Here is a 16,506-nt window from a genome sequence, read left to right on the forward strand (position 1 = left end):
TTGCTCTTAACTTGATTGAAACCCAATAATGTAATAACTTGTAATAACTACACATCTAACCATAACACCAAAAAATACTGGTTTACTTTTTTGTTACTAGATTTCTAGTAATAGCAAATAGAAATAAATGCATTCAAACAGTACAACCAAACTCATGCAATGTATTTTTGTTTGCAGGATAATCATTGGTATTTATTAGGTTATTTGGTTATTTGGTCTGTAAACTCCCCTCTACCAATACCCATGCCAGGCAAAGGAGACACTTCAATAAGAATCACTGTTGACTTACATGAAAAAGAACATTTCACAGTGACTGAATGGACTGTTTTTCCTTCATCGCTCGCTTGTGTAACGTTAGCCATCTTCTGCAGCTTTTGCCATCTTCTGATGGTTTCTAACCTGAGATCCACTCTAGTCTAATTTACGCTCCCTGCACAAGGACCAGTCAGAATTGTTATGGGCGGATTCATATTGATAGGGATTTTTGTTTGATGCATCTTTGCCTGGTAACAATGTCCCACTTGTCATCTGTTGTAAGTTTACATTGAAAGCATGACATCACTGTCAGAAGTAGGTGTTTTCAGTTAGTTCAGTTCATCTAGTACAGGAAAGTATAGTGCAGTACAGTGTGGTATAACACTTTGTGTACTTGCACAAAAAAAAAATCATATTTTTTCAATTTATGACAATATCCATGAAAATTATTTCACAATTTGTTATGAGAGAAAAAAAGACCCACCGGTAAAAATGTTATTACAATATCAGCCAAGACATGTTATTACATTATTGATCAAGTTATTACATTATTGGGTTTTATGACATTTTGATCAAGTTAAGACTAAATTTTATTACATTTTTGTGTGTTATTACATTTTCAGGAAATGATTGCATTATTGGGTGCTACATGGATCCCTACAGAGAAAAAGGACATTTACCTTTCGCTGATCTGGTCAGTTTGCTAGTGTGTATAACCAAGTCTCGTTCAAGGAGAAGTCTTGCTGTGAAATCTTGCGGACTTTTCCACACAAGCAGCTTAATATTCAGACATTAAAAATCTTTAAGATAACACTAAGCGACGGTTTCTGTGCTCCAACGTTTCCACCATTGCTTTTCCTGTATTAAGTCACCACTTGTGAGATTTCAGAACGAGACTTCTCCTTGAGCGAGACTTGGTCACAATAACAAACAGACCAGCAAAAGGCAAAAAAAAAACCATTTCATTTCTCTGTCGGGTTTTTCCATAACGTTGTGAGACACTTCTAATAACAACCTGAGCCTGTCAGTGGCAAAAACAAGAACTTTAAATGGGCGTAAATTGATGATGCATAATCGCCAGTAGGGATTACACTGCAGCCTGTTTCGCTGCTGCAGCTCTCTCAATACAGGACCAATTTCAAAAACTGTTGTTCCCAGTAGTCACTCAGACACAAAAATATAAAAAGTTCAAAAATATCAAAATTTTCCTTTAACCCAAAGGTGCAAACGGGACAAACAAGAGAGACACAGGGTCTACAATTGAATGACACACAGAGAAAACACTGGGTGGAGTGTCCACATTGATATTCTGTATTCTCCATATAGTAAAATGGTAACATACTGTAGCAAAAAAAAGAAAGGGTGTGACAAAACGGATGCATGGATGAGGAGTGTGGGCATGTGAACTCAGGCTACAACCATGTCACATCACAGCTCTACAGCTCTAAGGCGAACTCTACAAAGCAGCGTGGGGACGCAGCCGCTGGCCCCGGCAGTAAAAGCTAGCTGAATGACAACAGCGTGGAAGCGTTACCTGGGACATCACTCTCAGCCGTCCAATACAGCACTGTGAGGAACACAACAGACAGGGTTGGCCTTTCACACACAGGCTGCCGCTCTGATGGACAACTGACTGTGCGTCACCATGCAGAGCAACAGGACAGACACAATGGACTCTACAGAGGTTTGGCTGGAGATTGCTGGTTTAAGCTTCACGGCTCCTTACTTCCATGTGCATGCCGTCCTCCATTTTATGAATATCAATTTAATGTTTACTTAAGAAACATCATTATCTCAAAGAGTAATAAGCAGTCATTCTGTGTGGGCACAGCTCATTATTTCCCAGACAGATGTATGAGAGATGGTTGTAGAGTAGGACTGCAACAAGAGATGTGTCATCTATCAGTGCTGATGACAGAAAGGTCTATCTAATGACCATTAGCCGCTGGCTGACAGCACTGCTGGGAGGGCTACAGCCATACAATCTACGCAGCTAAAGCTCCTCTGATGACTGATTAGCTTTGAAAAGTCTATATAAATCTGCAGCCAGTGAGACGTGAGAGAAAAAGGACTGGACACGTCTCTGAGGTAACTTTAAACAACAAGAAACATGATTTTCCAACTGGAGCATCAGCAATGGAGTGGACAACATGGATCATCATTCTCTTTCTCACATTATAAATTGGTTTTCGCTCTGCTCTTTAAAGTGTGATATTTCCTGTCGGTTGTGATTAGGAGAACTTTTTTCTTGCAACAAAAATAAAAGGAGCGCTGCAATCAAACAGATCACTTTTAAATGTATAGAAGTTGGGGTTTTTTTGGTTTAGAAAAGACAACATGCTTAAAATGGCCTGGTGTTTTGTTTCCTTACCTTTGGGAATGGCTGACACAAAACGTTTCTTCCACCATGGCCTGTTGCGATCAGACTTCTCATCATCACTGTCTTTCCTGTCCTCAACCTTTGGATGAGATTACCAAGAAACACTTAGACACTAGCTGTTGGATTATCACACACAACAGCTAATTCTAAGCTGAACCTCAGCGACTTTAATAAAAACACAACTGTAGCTGCTTACCTCCCCTTTCAGGGAGTCCTTGCTGGGGGACGAGGACGGTCCTAAGGCGAAGGCCCCGGCAGGGTCACGCTCTTCGGCCGCGACCCGCCGGTTAAGGCCGGGGTCACTTGTGGGCCGGCGGCCTGGGCACACGATGTCAGAGCTGCGGCTACGGACCAGCCTGTCAGGGAAGGAGTGGCGCTGCTTGGTGTGCTCCAGCTCAGCCTGGACCAGGCAGTGGGGCGTGAAGAGAGAGTGGCGCGTCTCCTGCCCCAGGGCACTGGCTTCAGGGATGGGAGGATCGGGGGGAGGGTGAGGGGGCCTGGCGTAGTGCACTTTGGGCCTCACTATTGTGCCAGTGGAGGAGCCTGAGGTGATAAAGGAGAAGATAAGAGGGTGAGGAAATCTGAAAATAAATGATAATATTTAAACATCCCTGTGCACTTTATATTTGTATCGCTTTGATGTTTGAGTAGCTTACTAACCAGCTCACTGCAGGCTCCACAAAGACTTCTCAAGCAGATATTTGTATTGAACTGTTTTTAAAGCTTTAAATAAACTAATGAAATCCTGCACACAGGTTTACTAAGAGGTAGTTCTGTGGCACTTGTTTCTAAAGAGCAGCTAAACATTATTATACCTGTGTAAAAAAACCACCTCAAAAGTGGGGGAGCGTGCTTAAGAGAGATGTTAGTGGGAGATGAGCCCTAGGTATAGGTAGGCCACCTGTTCCAAGGGTAGACTCTCTCTCCTGAAAAGCTTCCAATGGCAGCCTCGTGCCATGAGCACAGTGGGACGAGGGGACAGTGCCAAAGAGCCTGGGGTGAGGTCTCTCAACCTGTCATCCCTTCACCTTGCCACAGACACAAAGCCACGACCATTCCTCTCTCACACTATTCCCACCTGTGCTACAAACACAATGCACAGGAACAAAGACGGCGAAGAATAATGCGGGACACTAAATGGGCCAAATGAAATGACATTTAATTTGCGCTTCTAATATGACCAGTAATTGGGCTAAGGTGTGTGTGAGGGGCGCAGGCGCTCTTTTGGTTCATTCCACAGAGCTCAAGCTGTTCTGTGAGCTCGCGACATTAGGGTAGGGATTTAATGCTACTCATTTCTAGCTCTGATTGGCTGCAGAGCATTCTGGGAGTGCAAATTACCTTCACCGGAGGAGAGGGGATCGAACATGGCCAGTAAGGAATCGGCCTGTGACGGTGGAGATGTCAGATGGTGTGCTCCTGTAAAAACACAAGAGGATACCAGACAATTAAGAGCATTTACTAAATTAACCGCTGATGCACAAATTCACATTGCTGTTATTTTAAGAAATCGGTTATAACTTTAGTTAAAAAGATAATAGCCTGGTGATTCCCCAGCCATGCTAACAAAGAATATTTAACTCTACACTGTAACTTTGTGCAACAATTACAGTTGCTGAGAACTAAAAGTGACTGAACTTGGTGGCAGCTGCTGAAGCGACAGGGATTGATAGCTTTGGCTTGATGCTGTTTAGACCAGATAGACACTGGACTGATGGCTTAGCTAGCCTAGCGGGAATGTGACACTCTCCTACCGTGGCCTGACTCCTCCCCATCTGGACTGGTCACAGAGTCCTTCCCTCCAAAGTCTGAGCTGCACTCTGACCGCAGGTCCTCGATCTTGTTGGGGATGTCTTCTGAGGTTGCGCTGATGCCTGCAGCAGCAAATAAAACAACACAAAAACAGTTGACATTCAGGACAAAAACAACTCCATATCACCTCTACAGTAAAATACTTTGGCCTGCCAAAAAACAAAACCTGCGTGTTCAATGTTTCAAACAAAAGAGTATATTTTTTCTCTTTACAGTATGCTCTCTCTCAGATGGGAACCCACTGGGAACTCTAAATTGGTAGCGTAAGCTCCCATGGGTTAGAGGAGAGACACAGATAAGAGCGATCATCAGATGCAGACTATCCATCGGCCGGATCCCACGGGACGTTTTCCTGTGAGCTGAGCCACGAACATCACCGCTGGCTTCTTAATCTAGGATACTACTTCATGCGTGTCAACATAGCATGTCCGCCTGAGCCCACGGAAAAGACAACCAGTATAACCTGCGTTACACGGAAAATGAACACTGACCTCATTACGCTGGTTAACAACCCTGCCAGCAACATGACCGCTCTACACAGAATCAAGGAGGGTGGGAAACAGCAGTCTATTTAACCAGGACTTTTTTAACTTGTAGAGGACGAAAGTGACTCAAATCAGAACACTGTTTCAGTGAAAGTAAACCTAGGCAGACAAAGTAGATGTTAGAGAGGAAATGAGAGAGAGTAGTTCAGATTTATACCTGAGACGACACTGAGACCTGGTGTGCTGGGTCTCGAGCTGACCTCTCTGACCTCTGTGTCATCAGAGGTACTGCCAACCCCTGAGCAGCTCTCCAGCTCCTGCAGGCGCTCCTCCTGCTTCAGGTCTGGGGCTTCTGCAAAAGGACCCAAAGGGGGAAATATACATATTAAAAATCTCTCTTTAGAAAAAAAGACATATGAGACAAGAACGTGTGCATTTCTCGCTTGAAATTTGGATAAATTTTAAAGAAACTTATGATTCACTGTACTCATGGCAGTTTGCAACAGATGATGGTCATTCTCTCATCCCCCCCCCCCCGTTACGATCAATGGGAACCAAGTGCGCACATATGCATGAAATCAAACAAAGCATACATTATCATGTCTTATAACTGCCAAACCAAACCATAAAGCTAGTACGGCCAATTCTTTGGCTGCCCAACGGAGCTGTTGGGTCGAACCCAGAGGCTCCATACTAACAGCAGTACTCATTTGCATGCTCGTTAGTAATAATGTGTTGGTGAAGTGCTCTTCAGAGTGTAGTTTTCTGCTGCCTAGCCATGAAACAAGCGGTGTACTCGAAGCAAGCCTCCGATCGCGCTATTACCGAGCAGAACAGGGGCAGCAAACGGAACAAAAAGCAATCAAGACACTCATGCATGTCATTTCTGCACTGCACATATTGAAATGGTGTACTACTTCAATTAACATGAGGCCCAGGCTTTTCAAAGAAACACTTAACGCTGTTAATAAAGCACTCTACTGATTTTCACAAAACACTGGTTTTCAAAAGGGGGAGTTAAGCACATAATTTCTCATTAATAAAAGGTTCGGACTGTATGTTCAGTTTGTAAGAACAGACAAAGAAAGTATTATCTATGATTTATAAGACTGTTTTTGCATTTGGATTGGCACTGACAACTTATTTAAGCTCATGCCCTGCGTGAATAATGTCGTAACAATACAATATGTAGAGACCAGTCTCAAAGCAATGCGATGTTAAGTCTCACCAGATAAAAAACTGACACCGTGTAAGCTGACTGAGGACAGCTGCTGTCCTTGTGCTTCCTTCCCTACTGCTCCACCACAGGTGCAAACACACCTGGTGGTCCCTCTAAGGAAACCCTGAGCTGCCTTTTACTGGCACGCACAGATCTGCCCTGAAAGACAGGCTAGTGCACACAAATATGATGACAGATGCACGCACACATTTTTGGTATGGAATACCGTACAACCACACCTGGTGTCCCAACCCCCACTATCGCTAACAAACATAAATATGCATGCATACACACACGTGGATGAATCTGAGACTGTCATTGAGATGAGGTGTAAGAATCGAGACAATAAGTGAAGCAAAGAGTCGACAGAACGAACCTAGCTTCCTACCTGAGTCACTGGGAAGGACCTCCACACTCCAGGCCTCGCTTGTGGTCTCTGAGATGGTGGAGCCGTAGGGGTCCAGCAGTACTGAACCCGAGCCAGGAAGACACAGCAGGCTGCCGAGCATGTTCTCCGCAGCTGCCCCTGAGAGCACAGAAACAGAGAGAGAAAGAGAGAGAGAGGCAAAGAGTTAACCTCCTTCCACAGCATGAGCCAGCTTTTTTTTTTGTCTGGAAAAGTAAATCACCTCTAGAGTCGCAAAGTCATCTTGAAGGCACCTTTTTGTACTTTACCAAGCCTCTATGTAGTGTTGTGGCACTAGTGTTGATGCTGTAATTAGTTCTAATGAATTATTCAGATTTTCAATATGAGCAACATATGAAGTTGAGAATGCCACAACAGAAATTATGCCCACAAGATATCAAATTTTATATGGTAGCTGGCTTAGGGGTGGGCAATGTGGCCCTAAAATAATATCACAATATTTCAGGGTATTTTTGCGATGACGACAATCATTAATTTAAGAACACAGAATTGCAACAAAATAAGTGATATAGTTTCACATATCAATCTGACAGTTTGCCTTCAAATATTAATTAATATTAATTAATAGTAAAAACTCAACAAAAATCATCTCTTATTTCTTTAGTTTGTAAACAACAACAGTAACTCAGAGTGACAGACGATTTCTTTCTCTTTCAGTAAAATTCAAATGGATCGAGTTTTTTTTTTTTTTTTTTCCACCTGGACCTTTATGCTCTGCCATTACTCCTCTAATCATCACACTGTAACCTGTCACAGGCTGTTATGCCACGATAACTATCACACATTTCCACATATGTAGTTTTTTGTCAAGCCCCGAGCATCACGTAGTTTACCTTACCAAAGGTTTATGACAAAATCTCGACGACACCATATTCCTGTGTGCGCTCGACGAGAGAGGAGAGGGAGAGATGCTGTGCTGCTGCCAGAGGAGCCGCTGAATGAATTCCCTCTGAGCGGTAACTAGCTAAAAGAGTCTGAGAAGTCCTGAGCTGTTCATGAAACATTCAGGACGCCCAGGCCTAACAACGCCACAGTTAATTCCACACTACTGAAGCTGCTCCTCTTTTTGGAACCACCGCGGAGTCAGTAATAATTTCGATTTCAGCCATGCTTGTTGTTGCCGTGGGTAATATTTGATGTCAATGTCAACAAGTCGAAATATCAAGAGTATCACGATATTAATTTGTTATATCATATCAAAAATTATACCAGTGTTATTGTGAACAAAATGAATGAATAACAAATGAATCCATGCTTTCTCTAAGATAACTAAAATTCAAGGGTTAAAAAAGAACATGAACCAGCATCAGTAACTTTGGGTTAGGGTCGATTTCGCCAAAATGCTGTAGTACAAAACAAGTCCTTTTTGTCTCTGTTGAACAAACTGGGAAATATCTGCTGTTTGCTGGCGAGTATTCTTGGCGATTTTGTGTTTCTTGTTCTTCTTTGATTTCTATGGTGCCCAGTTTGAAAAACTTAATATACATCAAGCCTTGTATGCATCATCTTATACCAGTTACTGCCATGAAGCTTAATGATTAAATAGCCAATCTGGTTGAATTTTTACTCTACTCATTTTACAATTCAAGCCGAGAAAAAAAAGATTCATAAAATTATTTTCCCAATGACTTTGCATTTTTTTTTTTTTAGACTTTTGGAGGATTGATTTAATACATTTTAATATAATATAAATGCCAATCTCAACTTCTGAGTCAAAAGGGACATTTTTAGATCACTAGTTTTAATCGACCAACAGTTTAAAACCTGAAGACATCCAAATTTCAATCATATAAACACTGAGAAAAGTGGAAGATCCTCTAATATGAGAGCTGGGACCAGCAAATGTTTGGTATTTTTTCCTGATGAGTGACTGAAATGACTAATCTATAAAGTTTTCTTTCAATCCACTTACCAATTAAGTGAGTAATTGTTTCCGCACTATACTGTACTGAATGTATTGCTTTCACGTTATATCTTAATTAAAACCTATCTCATTACTTTATACAGTATGCCTCCTGGTCTGACTTTCACACAACACTGTGTAATGGCCTGAGATAAGCAAAAACACTAGAAACCCCTTCTCTGGATGGTGTGTGGATAGCGCTTCAGACACAGTGAGCTTTGCATACAGACAGAGAGAGTTGGAGGTTGCGAGCATGTCATGCTGGGACCCACAGGCACATATACCACTGTGCCAAAGGTCAGAGGTTAATGGTAATATCTCACCCTGCCCCGGCCTCCAGGGCCATGACTTTGAGCTGTTGATTAAGCCTAGCATTACTCACAACCAAATTACCGCTTTGCCTACCCTCCCACAAAGTCCTCAGCACGCTGTCCCTCCATCTCCATTTGGGAGGCCGTGGCTTAACAAGGCGGAAGAATGTGGAGGAGCTAGCAGGTGTGAGTTGGAGTCAGTGGCCAAGGCTCAAGACCAAAAAGTCGACCTGTGGTAGCCGCACCCCCTGGTATGTCATGCTTCCACTTCATGGCACACACACACCACGAGCACACATGCGTGCCAGCACCCAGGCAACAGTGTGTACTGATGTTGGCGGGGGCAGGGCTCTCATTGGCGGTGGGAGAGCTCTATCCCGCTGTCCGTGTTTACAGTCTTCAAGGTAGGGGCGCAGAGTACTTGTCTTTCAGGTGGATGATTAAATGAGTGGCACAACAAGAAGTGAAACAATTAGAATTTCTGCCTCATTATCATGGTAATCTTATCAGTGGGATAATGAGGTATTAATGGATATTTAATGTGCATCTCATAACCCAATCCCTTGGAGAAAACACATAAGGAAATCGCTGTAAATTCACTTAATGATGGAAAAGTCCCCCAACGCCATATTCCGAAGAATGAAAAATGGTGGATGCAAATGAGAAGGAACCAAGGTCAATAAGACTGCAGGGACTGAGTGAATGTCAGAGAGACAGAAGGAGAGAGAGATGGGCAGGGGGAAGGCTGTGAAGAAAGAGACTGAGGCAGAGGAGACAGGAGGATGTGGGTCTGAATAACACCAAGACTCAAATATGCTGTCTACAGCTGGTTTCACATTAGATGAACCTGTCATTTTTACAACCTGTGTCTTAGCGTTATAGCTTTGGCTCAGAGTGCAGAGGCTGAACTTGCTCTCCACTATCTGCTGAAGATGTTTATCTTTTTTTATCAGCACGTTATGATTATGCATGTACTTATTAGATACTGCCACCGTGATAATACAAGCTAATTTCAGGATGTACTTCCAGGGACATGAAGAAAATAACTTGTTTTGCCTCTAGAGTTCATTTTCTATTTTTATGTGTCCATTTCCCAAGTGTATTTTACCAACTGGAAGATAACTGTATATGCAGTGAAGTCTTAGAGTCAGTGGCAGCAGAAGGAAAACAGACAAACATTAAGAAATTGGTCATTTTTGTTTCATCCTCAAATTCAGAATCAAAAGAACCGAACCCCCCAACCGCTCGGAGCGCCTGTCATGGGCAGCCCACTCTGACATCTCTCCACTTAGTGCATGTATAGGTCCAGTTTGTGCGTGTGTGTTCGAACCTGTGTGTAATTGACAAACAGAGTGAAAAATTGAATTTCCCCTCGGGGATTAATAAAGTATATAAAATTTTAAAAATTAAATTAAAAATTAAAATTAAAATTAAATTAAATCTGGTGTGAGATTTATCCTTAGGAGACTTATACTTCGGGATTTATCCCGGCTTCAAATGAGCAGAGGAAATCTGAGCTCATCGCTAGGTTAATTTATACAAATGTGAAATGCCATAGGCTTGTGCTAATAATGTTAGCATGTTGTATTTGCTTGGAAAACGTGTTTAGTATAAGAACATTGTTTTATCAGTGAACCTTGTGAGCCGTAATGGAGCCAAATTTTGTAACGTTACCTTTGTTAAATGTTGCTGTTGTCCCTGGTTTTATATGAGTAGAGGAAAAGTCCGCTCGAGGCTAGGCTAATTTATACAATGTAAAATGCCATAGACTTGTGCTAAAACCATTAGCATGTCATATTGGTGGGGGGAAAAAGTGTCCAGCAAAAGACAAATGCTTTGTCTGTGAAGTACAAATTCCGCTTAAAGCAAAGAATACACAATGATTCTTAGTCTCAGGTGATCCTAATCTAATGAAAGCATAGTTGTGAATATATCTAATTTCTGCTAAGATATCCCCCTAATTTTTACACACTAGACCTTTAAATGCAAAAGCATAAATACTAAGATATATTGTGTTTCTCAAACTAAACACTGTTTTAAGTTAATATTTGGTAGTAAGGTAGAAAATTGCATTACAGAAGTGGCACTGAATTTGAAACATAAATGACAAATATCAAACATCTACCTAAATACATAACAGTATGTTAAACCATGTGCACAAAAACAACTAGAAACACTGGCCTATATTTTACTATCATGTTGAAATAGGTAACAAATTAACTGACGATGTGAACTTAAATGCTGAAATACAATTCAAATTATTTTTTTCAATCACAGAAAACACACATGAAAAGATATAAGCATTGCCACTAAATGCAGTGCATTTCTTCATAGTGCCTGAGCTGATCTTAAGACCTGCCTTTTGATGCTATTTCACCCACACACCACAAGGTGATGACATTTCCCTAAATCTACTTAATCAACAGTCAAGGAAGCTCCCTGTGTGCAGCAAATTCATCTCATAAAAGGTGCTATAATCACACAAGCTGTGCAGATTAATCAATTTGATTGCTAATGCAGGGCTTGAATGTGTGCAATCAGAGGTAAGAAAGGCCCACCTGCTATTTCCTGCAGCCGATCTTCATCCATGTTGGGGTCAAAGTCACTGCCAAGCACGTCGGTGCTCCAGGTTTCGCTGACTGTCTCAGAGATGTCGCGATCATCTGTCAGACCCATCATGTCTCTAATCTCAAACTTGCGCAGTTTGTCATCCAGGTTGTCCTGAGTAGTAGCTAAAGGACACATGCAGTGTGTTGGACAGGGCCCGCAATGAATATCTTTCATCTCTTTCATCTATTTACAAAATTGCCTTATCTGGAAAAGCATTCAGACATACACCCACACACATACCCTGTTCATGCTCCAAAAGCTGTAGAGCCTCCACCCCGTTGCTCCCTGAAGGTCCGGCTCCAAGCTCAGAAACAGACTCTCCCTCCAGGTCCAGAGATGACACAGAGTTAGAACGATTGGATGGGCCTGAGGAAAAAAATGCAATCAGTAAAAATCCACATAAGGTAACAGGGTCAGTCAGTAATTCAGTCAGCTGTCAGGTCATAGATCAATTAAGACCTTGTGACTTTTATATGATAATACTTTGAATATATAAAAGAAAAACATTGCAGCACATGGATTAGTTATGTCTCTGCTTCATGTGTCATCAGACTGCAGACTGACCCTCTGAGATGCCTTCCAAGTTGTCACTGCAGAGGGAGAAGCGCAGAGTTTTGTCTGGTTTACCATGCAGCTTGGTATCATCAGCATGGCCATCCCCCTGGGCTCCATCAGCCATCTGCAGGTTCAATACCTACAGAGCAGAACAGAGAGGAAGAGCATACATTAAAATATATCACTTCTGTTTGGTTGCTAACTTGCTTTGCTATGAGTCATTCTTGTTAGAGGCATTTTCTCACTCAAAGACAGCATGAGACAGTTAAATTTAGATCAGGGGTTGGTTATATATGAGATAAAAGGTTTCTTATCAGTTGTATAATAATGTAAGCACACACTAAGCACTGCAAAATGTATGACACAGACTCTGGGAAGTCTTACTCCCCTTCAGTGACAGGAAAAAATACGACATTAAATTTATCACATCATCATCTCTCCTGCAAATGACTACATTAATTCAAGTCACATTACCTCATTCTCTGACATCATCCCAGGGACAGACTGTGGGCCAGTTCCTAGTGAAATCACCAGCACCTCCTCTGGCATCAGCTCCTGTAGGGACTCTTGGGAGCTGGCCTCTGCCTCCCCCTCCTGGGCTATGTTGGTACGGCTGCGGCTGCGAGCAGCTGCTGGTTGGTCGGTTGGAGGGAATTAATAGGAAACTGTTATTATTTGATTGTTACATTCAGAGGACACTAAAAAGAAGATATAATGCTATGTTTCAAACCCAAAAGTGTTCAGGAATGAGGAACTGATGCTTAACCAAACAGTATTTGTGAAAATGAACAGCTCTGGCCTACAGATTAAAACTACAGAACCAACTCATCCGGTATGTCACACCAGTGTGTTGCCTCTAAGTGCTATTCATAAGTTTGAGAATGACTTCTAAATAAGCTATAAGTCAAGTCAGTTTCACAAATAAAAATGTCAAATTTACCTTTTGAATGATTTCCAATTCTTTTCTTATGTAGCTACACACTGGTGTGACATTAAAGACAAGTTTATCTCTCATATTTAGATGTTAGACAGTAGTAGGTTAATAATAAAGGCTCAGCTTTTTCAAATCTGAAAATGGTATCATCACAGTTCACTGGTTAAGCTGAAAACACACACACAAGCGCATACACAGCTTTGCTTATGTCTCTAGAAAACCAAAGACACTATATACGCTGGATTATTTGAACAAACAATTTTAGCAATACAAGTGTGTAGAACATCGTAATACTTACTCTACATACACATATTAACATGTTCACTCTTGATACAATTTAGTATGTCCTGTGCTGAAACGTGGTACTATGTGCATGTCCAGATACCAACTGACCTGCTTTCAAAATGTGTCTAGGATTAAAATAACAGGCCTGACATAGTGAAATACTTAAGCAGCACATGACATTCATGCCACTCTAAAAACCACTCGGACATTTTCCATTCCTGTGTGTCTGTGGCTGCAGCACACAGCAGTGGTTCTTTAGCTCCATCCACTGGATACACTTCAAAAAATCTGATTAAAAAGAGCAAGTACAGATACTACACGAGTTCACCAAGGTTGTGAATATGCATGGGCTGTCTAGTACCCACTTCTCCAATCATCTCATAAGAATTACATGAAGGCAATGAACACATTTGACCACATTACACTCATCCTAGGAAGTGTTTCCTTTTCTATACAAGTGTTACTATGAACAATGCTTCCAACAAAGTATAAAGAGGGAATTAATGGTTTAAAGAAGCTGGTTATATCACACACTTTACAATAAAACACACGTTTTTTAAGATCTGACAATGATTACGTTTACATGCACATAATATTCTGTTTTTTGCTCTTAAGCGGTTCACATGGCTAATGAAAAGGAATATTCCACTAATATTCTTGCTTACATGCAGCTGATGTGATTGCAATTGACGTGTCCTCACATGTCGTTTGTCACGTCAAAACATGGAAAACTAGAACGGCTAGAGCTGCTTGTGTCAGGATTTTGTTTTCCACCATTTCCTCTGTTTTTTTACTTGTTCGACAGGTCAAACAGAGCCTGCCTCTTTCATTTGTTCAACCACTGACTGTGAACAGGCAAGAGGTTGTGTGTCACAGACTGCGGTAAAAACACCAGCTGAGACACATATTTAGAATGTGCTGTATACATGTTTAAGGAATACTATTAAAACCCAAATAATAGCGGCACATCCCACATGTCTTAATAGGAAAATGCTACATAAGGCGTATTTCAGAATATCAAAGTGGGATATGCTGTTTAAATGACCCATATCAAATTTGTAATATTGTCACATTCAGAATAATAGTACAATATTAGTGTGCATGTAACCGTACCCACTGAAACACTTTACATCCTCCAATTTGTTTAGAAACACAAAGAGCCAATATAACCACTTAATAACCACTTCCTTGATATTATCACTATAATTCATGTTGCCCTGACTTTCTCAGAGATGAGTGGATGCCATATGTGCTATCAAGAACAAAACCACACCATCAGAGAGCCACCATCTCTGTGGGAAGTAACTGCACCAGTGTCTCCCTTATTTTGACCATAACTCTGGCACAGACCAGAAGAAGGAAAGGTAAGATTTTTCCCCACTCTACCTGGTAATGAAAAGCCATATTCCGCTGAATGAGGAAGCAAAAAGGGGAAAACTTAGAAAACAAAATGAGTGGAAAAACAACATTTCAGCTCTAATAATGAGCCAAAGCACTGTGCAAGGCAAAGCAAGCATGGTGAGAGAGCACATAGACAACAGCAGTGCTAGGTAACAGTGGCGAGGCAGGGAGGTTACTGTGCAGTTAAGAGCATGGACTAAATGAGTGTTATCTAACACGCAACTGGGTGAAACAACAGTTACATGGGTTAACTTCCACTCCAGCTGTACCACGACTGACGGGCTACCCACCAAAAGGGGTTACTAATGGAATGTGAGCAGACAGAGTGGTAGTTGTGGGGTCCCAGGATGTTATAGCAGCTAAGTGTTGTCCTGGTCATTCAATGGCAGCACAGGAGGAAAGGAGAAGGACAAGATTGGGAGTTGGAGAAAGATTACAAAGTACATCTTAAAATGTTTAAAGTATTTCAAGTAATAAGTCAAGATTGTGTGTATAAACGTCATATTTCAGAGTAGCAAGCACAAGTGGTTCATTTCTAATTAAAGGGGTGTTGCTACAGCATCATTTGTCTTGAGAATGCTAATGAAGGTAGTCTATGCATCTTTTCCATCCATTCCAATTAAAAGGAGTTCATTTATATTTGGTAATTTAATTGGTTGTCATTTCTGTAATTGAGCCTCAATCCAGGCCATGCTAATTATCTTTATAACAAGCTGAGAAGAAGCTCATTAGCTTCCTATAAAACACAGGCCTTTCACTAGTCATCACCACTCAACTCTACTTGTTTATTTTGCTTCTCATTAGGCAAAATATTACACTTCTGTTCTCTAGTTCTTGTTTCAAATTGTAGAATTCCTACAAAGCAAAGTATCTTTCAGATCCTCACGTCAGGAAATTACATGAGGTTGCATCACTTTGAGAACATCAATACATCTTTTTTTAAAAAGAGGCAGGAAGACGGAGGCCTAGAGGCCATGGAGTTAGGTAGGTACCTATGGGGAGCCTGTTCTTCTTGTTGGCAGGAGTGGTAGCCGGGGAGAGCTGGGGGGTGTTGGAGGGAGTGAGCTCCAGACTGTTGCTCTTCACAGTTCGAGACTGGGGCACGTTGGCAACCAGGGTCTCCAGAGCCATGTGCTCCTCCTCCCGAAGGTGGTCCCCTGCCATCACGTTCCGCACAAAGTCCACCTATGCAGGAAGTAGGAAGCATTATTCTTGAGAACAGCACAATAAAGCAATCAGAAGTTATTCTCAGGAAGATTTGAGATGACAAGTTTGCACTTGCCAAAGTTTACATGAATCTAAGCTGGCTGAGTTCAGTGACATAAGGTATTTTGCAATGAAAGGAGGGAAAGAATCAACACAAAAGCCAGAGACAAAAAAAAAAGTCCCTTGAGCTGACTTATGTCCTGACCTGAACGTCATATTGTATTATACATATACCATACTTTAAAGTCATGCTATGATTATGAGGTAAGTTAATGCATAAGCTGTCCGTCCTGCCAGTTTCCTGCTTCATTTGCAACTGATTCATATTAAATGTGCACCGACTATCTAGCCCATTTGTACCTGTATGTAGATTGCCTCTCGCTACTACATGACTTTCAAAGTCGTCAAAATGCTGTATTGCTCATACTACACAGACTGTTGTTTTGTCATCGTTAGTATTATGGTCGGTGTGGATTTCACACTTCATGACTGAGCAGGGAAAGGGGGTCACATAAAATCTTTCACCTGCAGGAATCCCCAATGAGTATGGGCCTCATTCACAAACAGTGCGTACGCACAAATCTGTGCTTAAACTGTGCGTACGATCGTTTGACGCACAAATCCGGGATTCATCAATATTTTCTTACCCGAATTTGTTCTTACTCTGCGAACAAATTTAGAACTGCCTCAGACCATGCGTACGCACAAATGAGGAAGGCCGAA

The 16,506-nt window shown here is 41.6% G+C and overlaps 1 protein-coding gene across 4 annotated transcripts in view; it reads right to left on the bottom strand.

Moving 5' to 3' along the window:
• gapvd1 (GTPase activating protein and VPS9 domains 1) overlaps positions 1–16,506 on the bottom strand; it is a 35,456-nt gene that overhangs the window by 7,151 nt on the left and 11,799 nt on the right. For 2 of the 4 annotated variants that reach the window (XM_050050538.1, XM_050050537.1), the window contains exons 7-18: positions 15,570–15,762; positions 14,868–14,948; positions 12,432–12,586; positions 11,967–12,096; positions 11,643–11,768; positions 11,351–11,524; positions 6,540–6,677; positions 5,150–5,284; positions 4,390–4,509; positions 3,977–4,054; positions 2,832–3,178; positions 2,627–2,714 (exon numbers count right to left, since the gene is read on the bottom strand). In XM_050050538.1, the coding sequence (XP_049906495.1) occupies positions 2,627–2,714; positions 2,832–3,178; positions 3,977–4,054; positions 4,390–4,509; positions 5,150–5,284; positions 6,540–6,677; positions 11,351–11,524; positions 11,643–11,768; positions 11,967–12,096; positions 12,432–12,586; positions 14,868–14,948; positions 15,570–15,762 (1,765 nt within the window). Of the gene's footprint in view, positions 1–2,626; positions 2,715–2,831; positions 3,179–3,976; positions 4,055–4,389; positions 4,510–5,149; positions 5,285–6,539; positions 6,678–11,350; positions 11,525–11,642; positions 11,769–11,966; positions 12,097–12,431; positions 12,590–14,867; positions 14,949–15,569; positions 15,763–16,506 lie in introns of all 4 variants that reach the window. The other 2 variants (XM_050050540.1, XM_050050539.1) reach the window with 2 other exon arrangements.

The sequence above is a fragment of the Epinephelus moara genome, chromosome 8 (assembly GCF_006386435.1).
Source record: "Epinephelus moara isolate mb chromosome 8, YSFRI_EMoa_1.0, whole genome shotgun sequence".
Lineage (NCBI taxonomy): Eukaryota > Metazoa > Chordata > Actinopteri > Perciformes > Serranidae > Epinephelus > Epinephelus moara.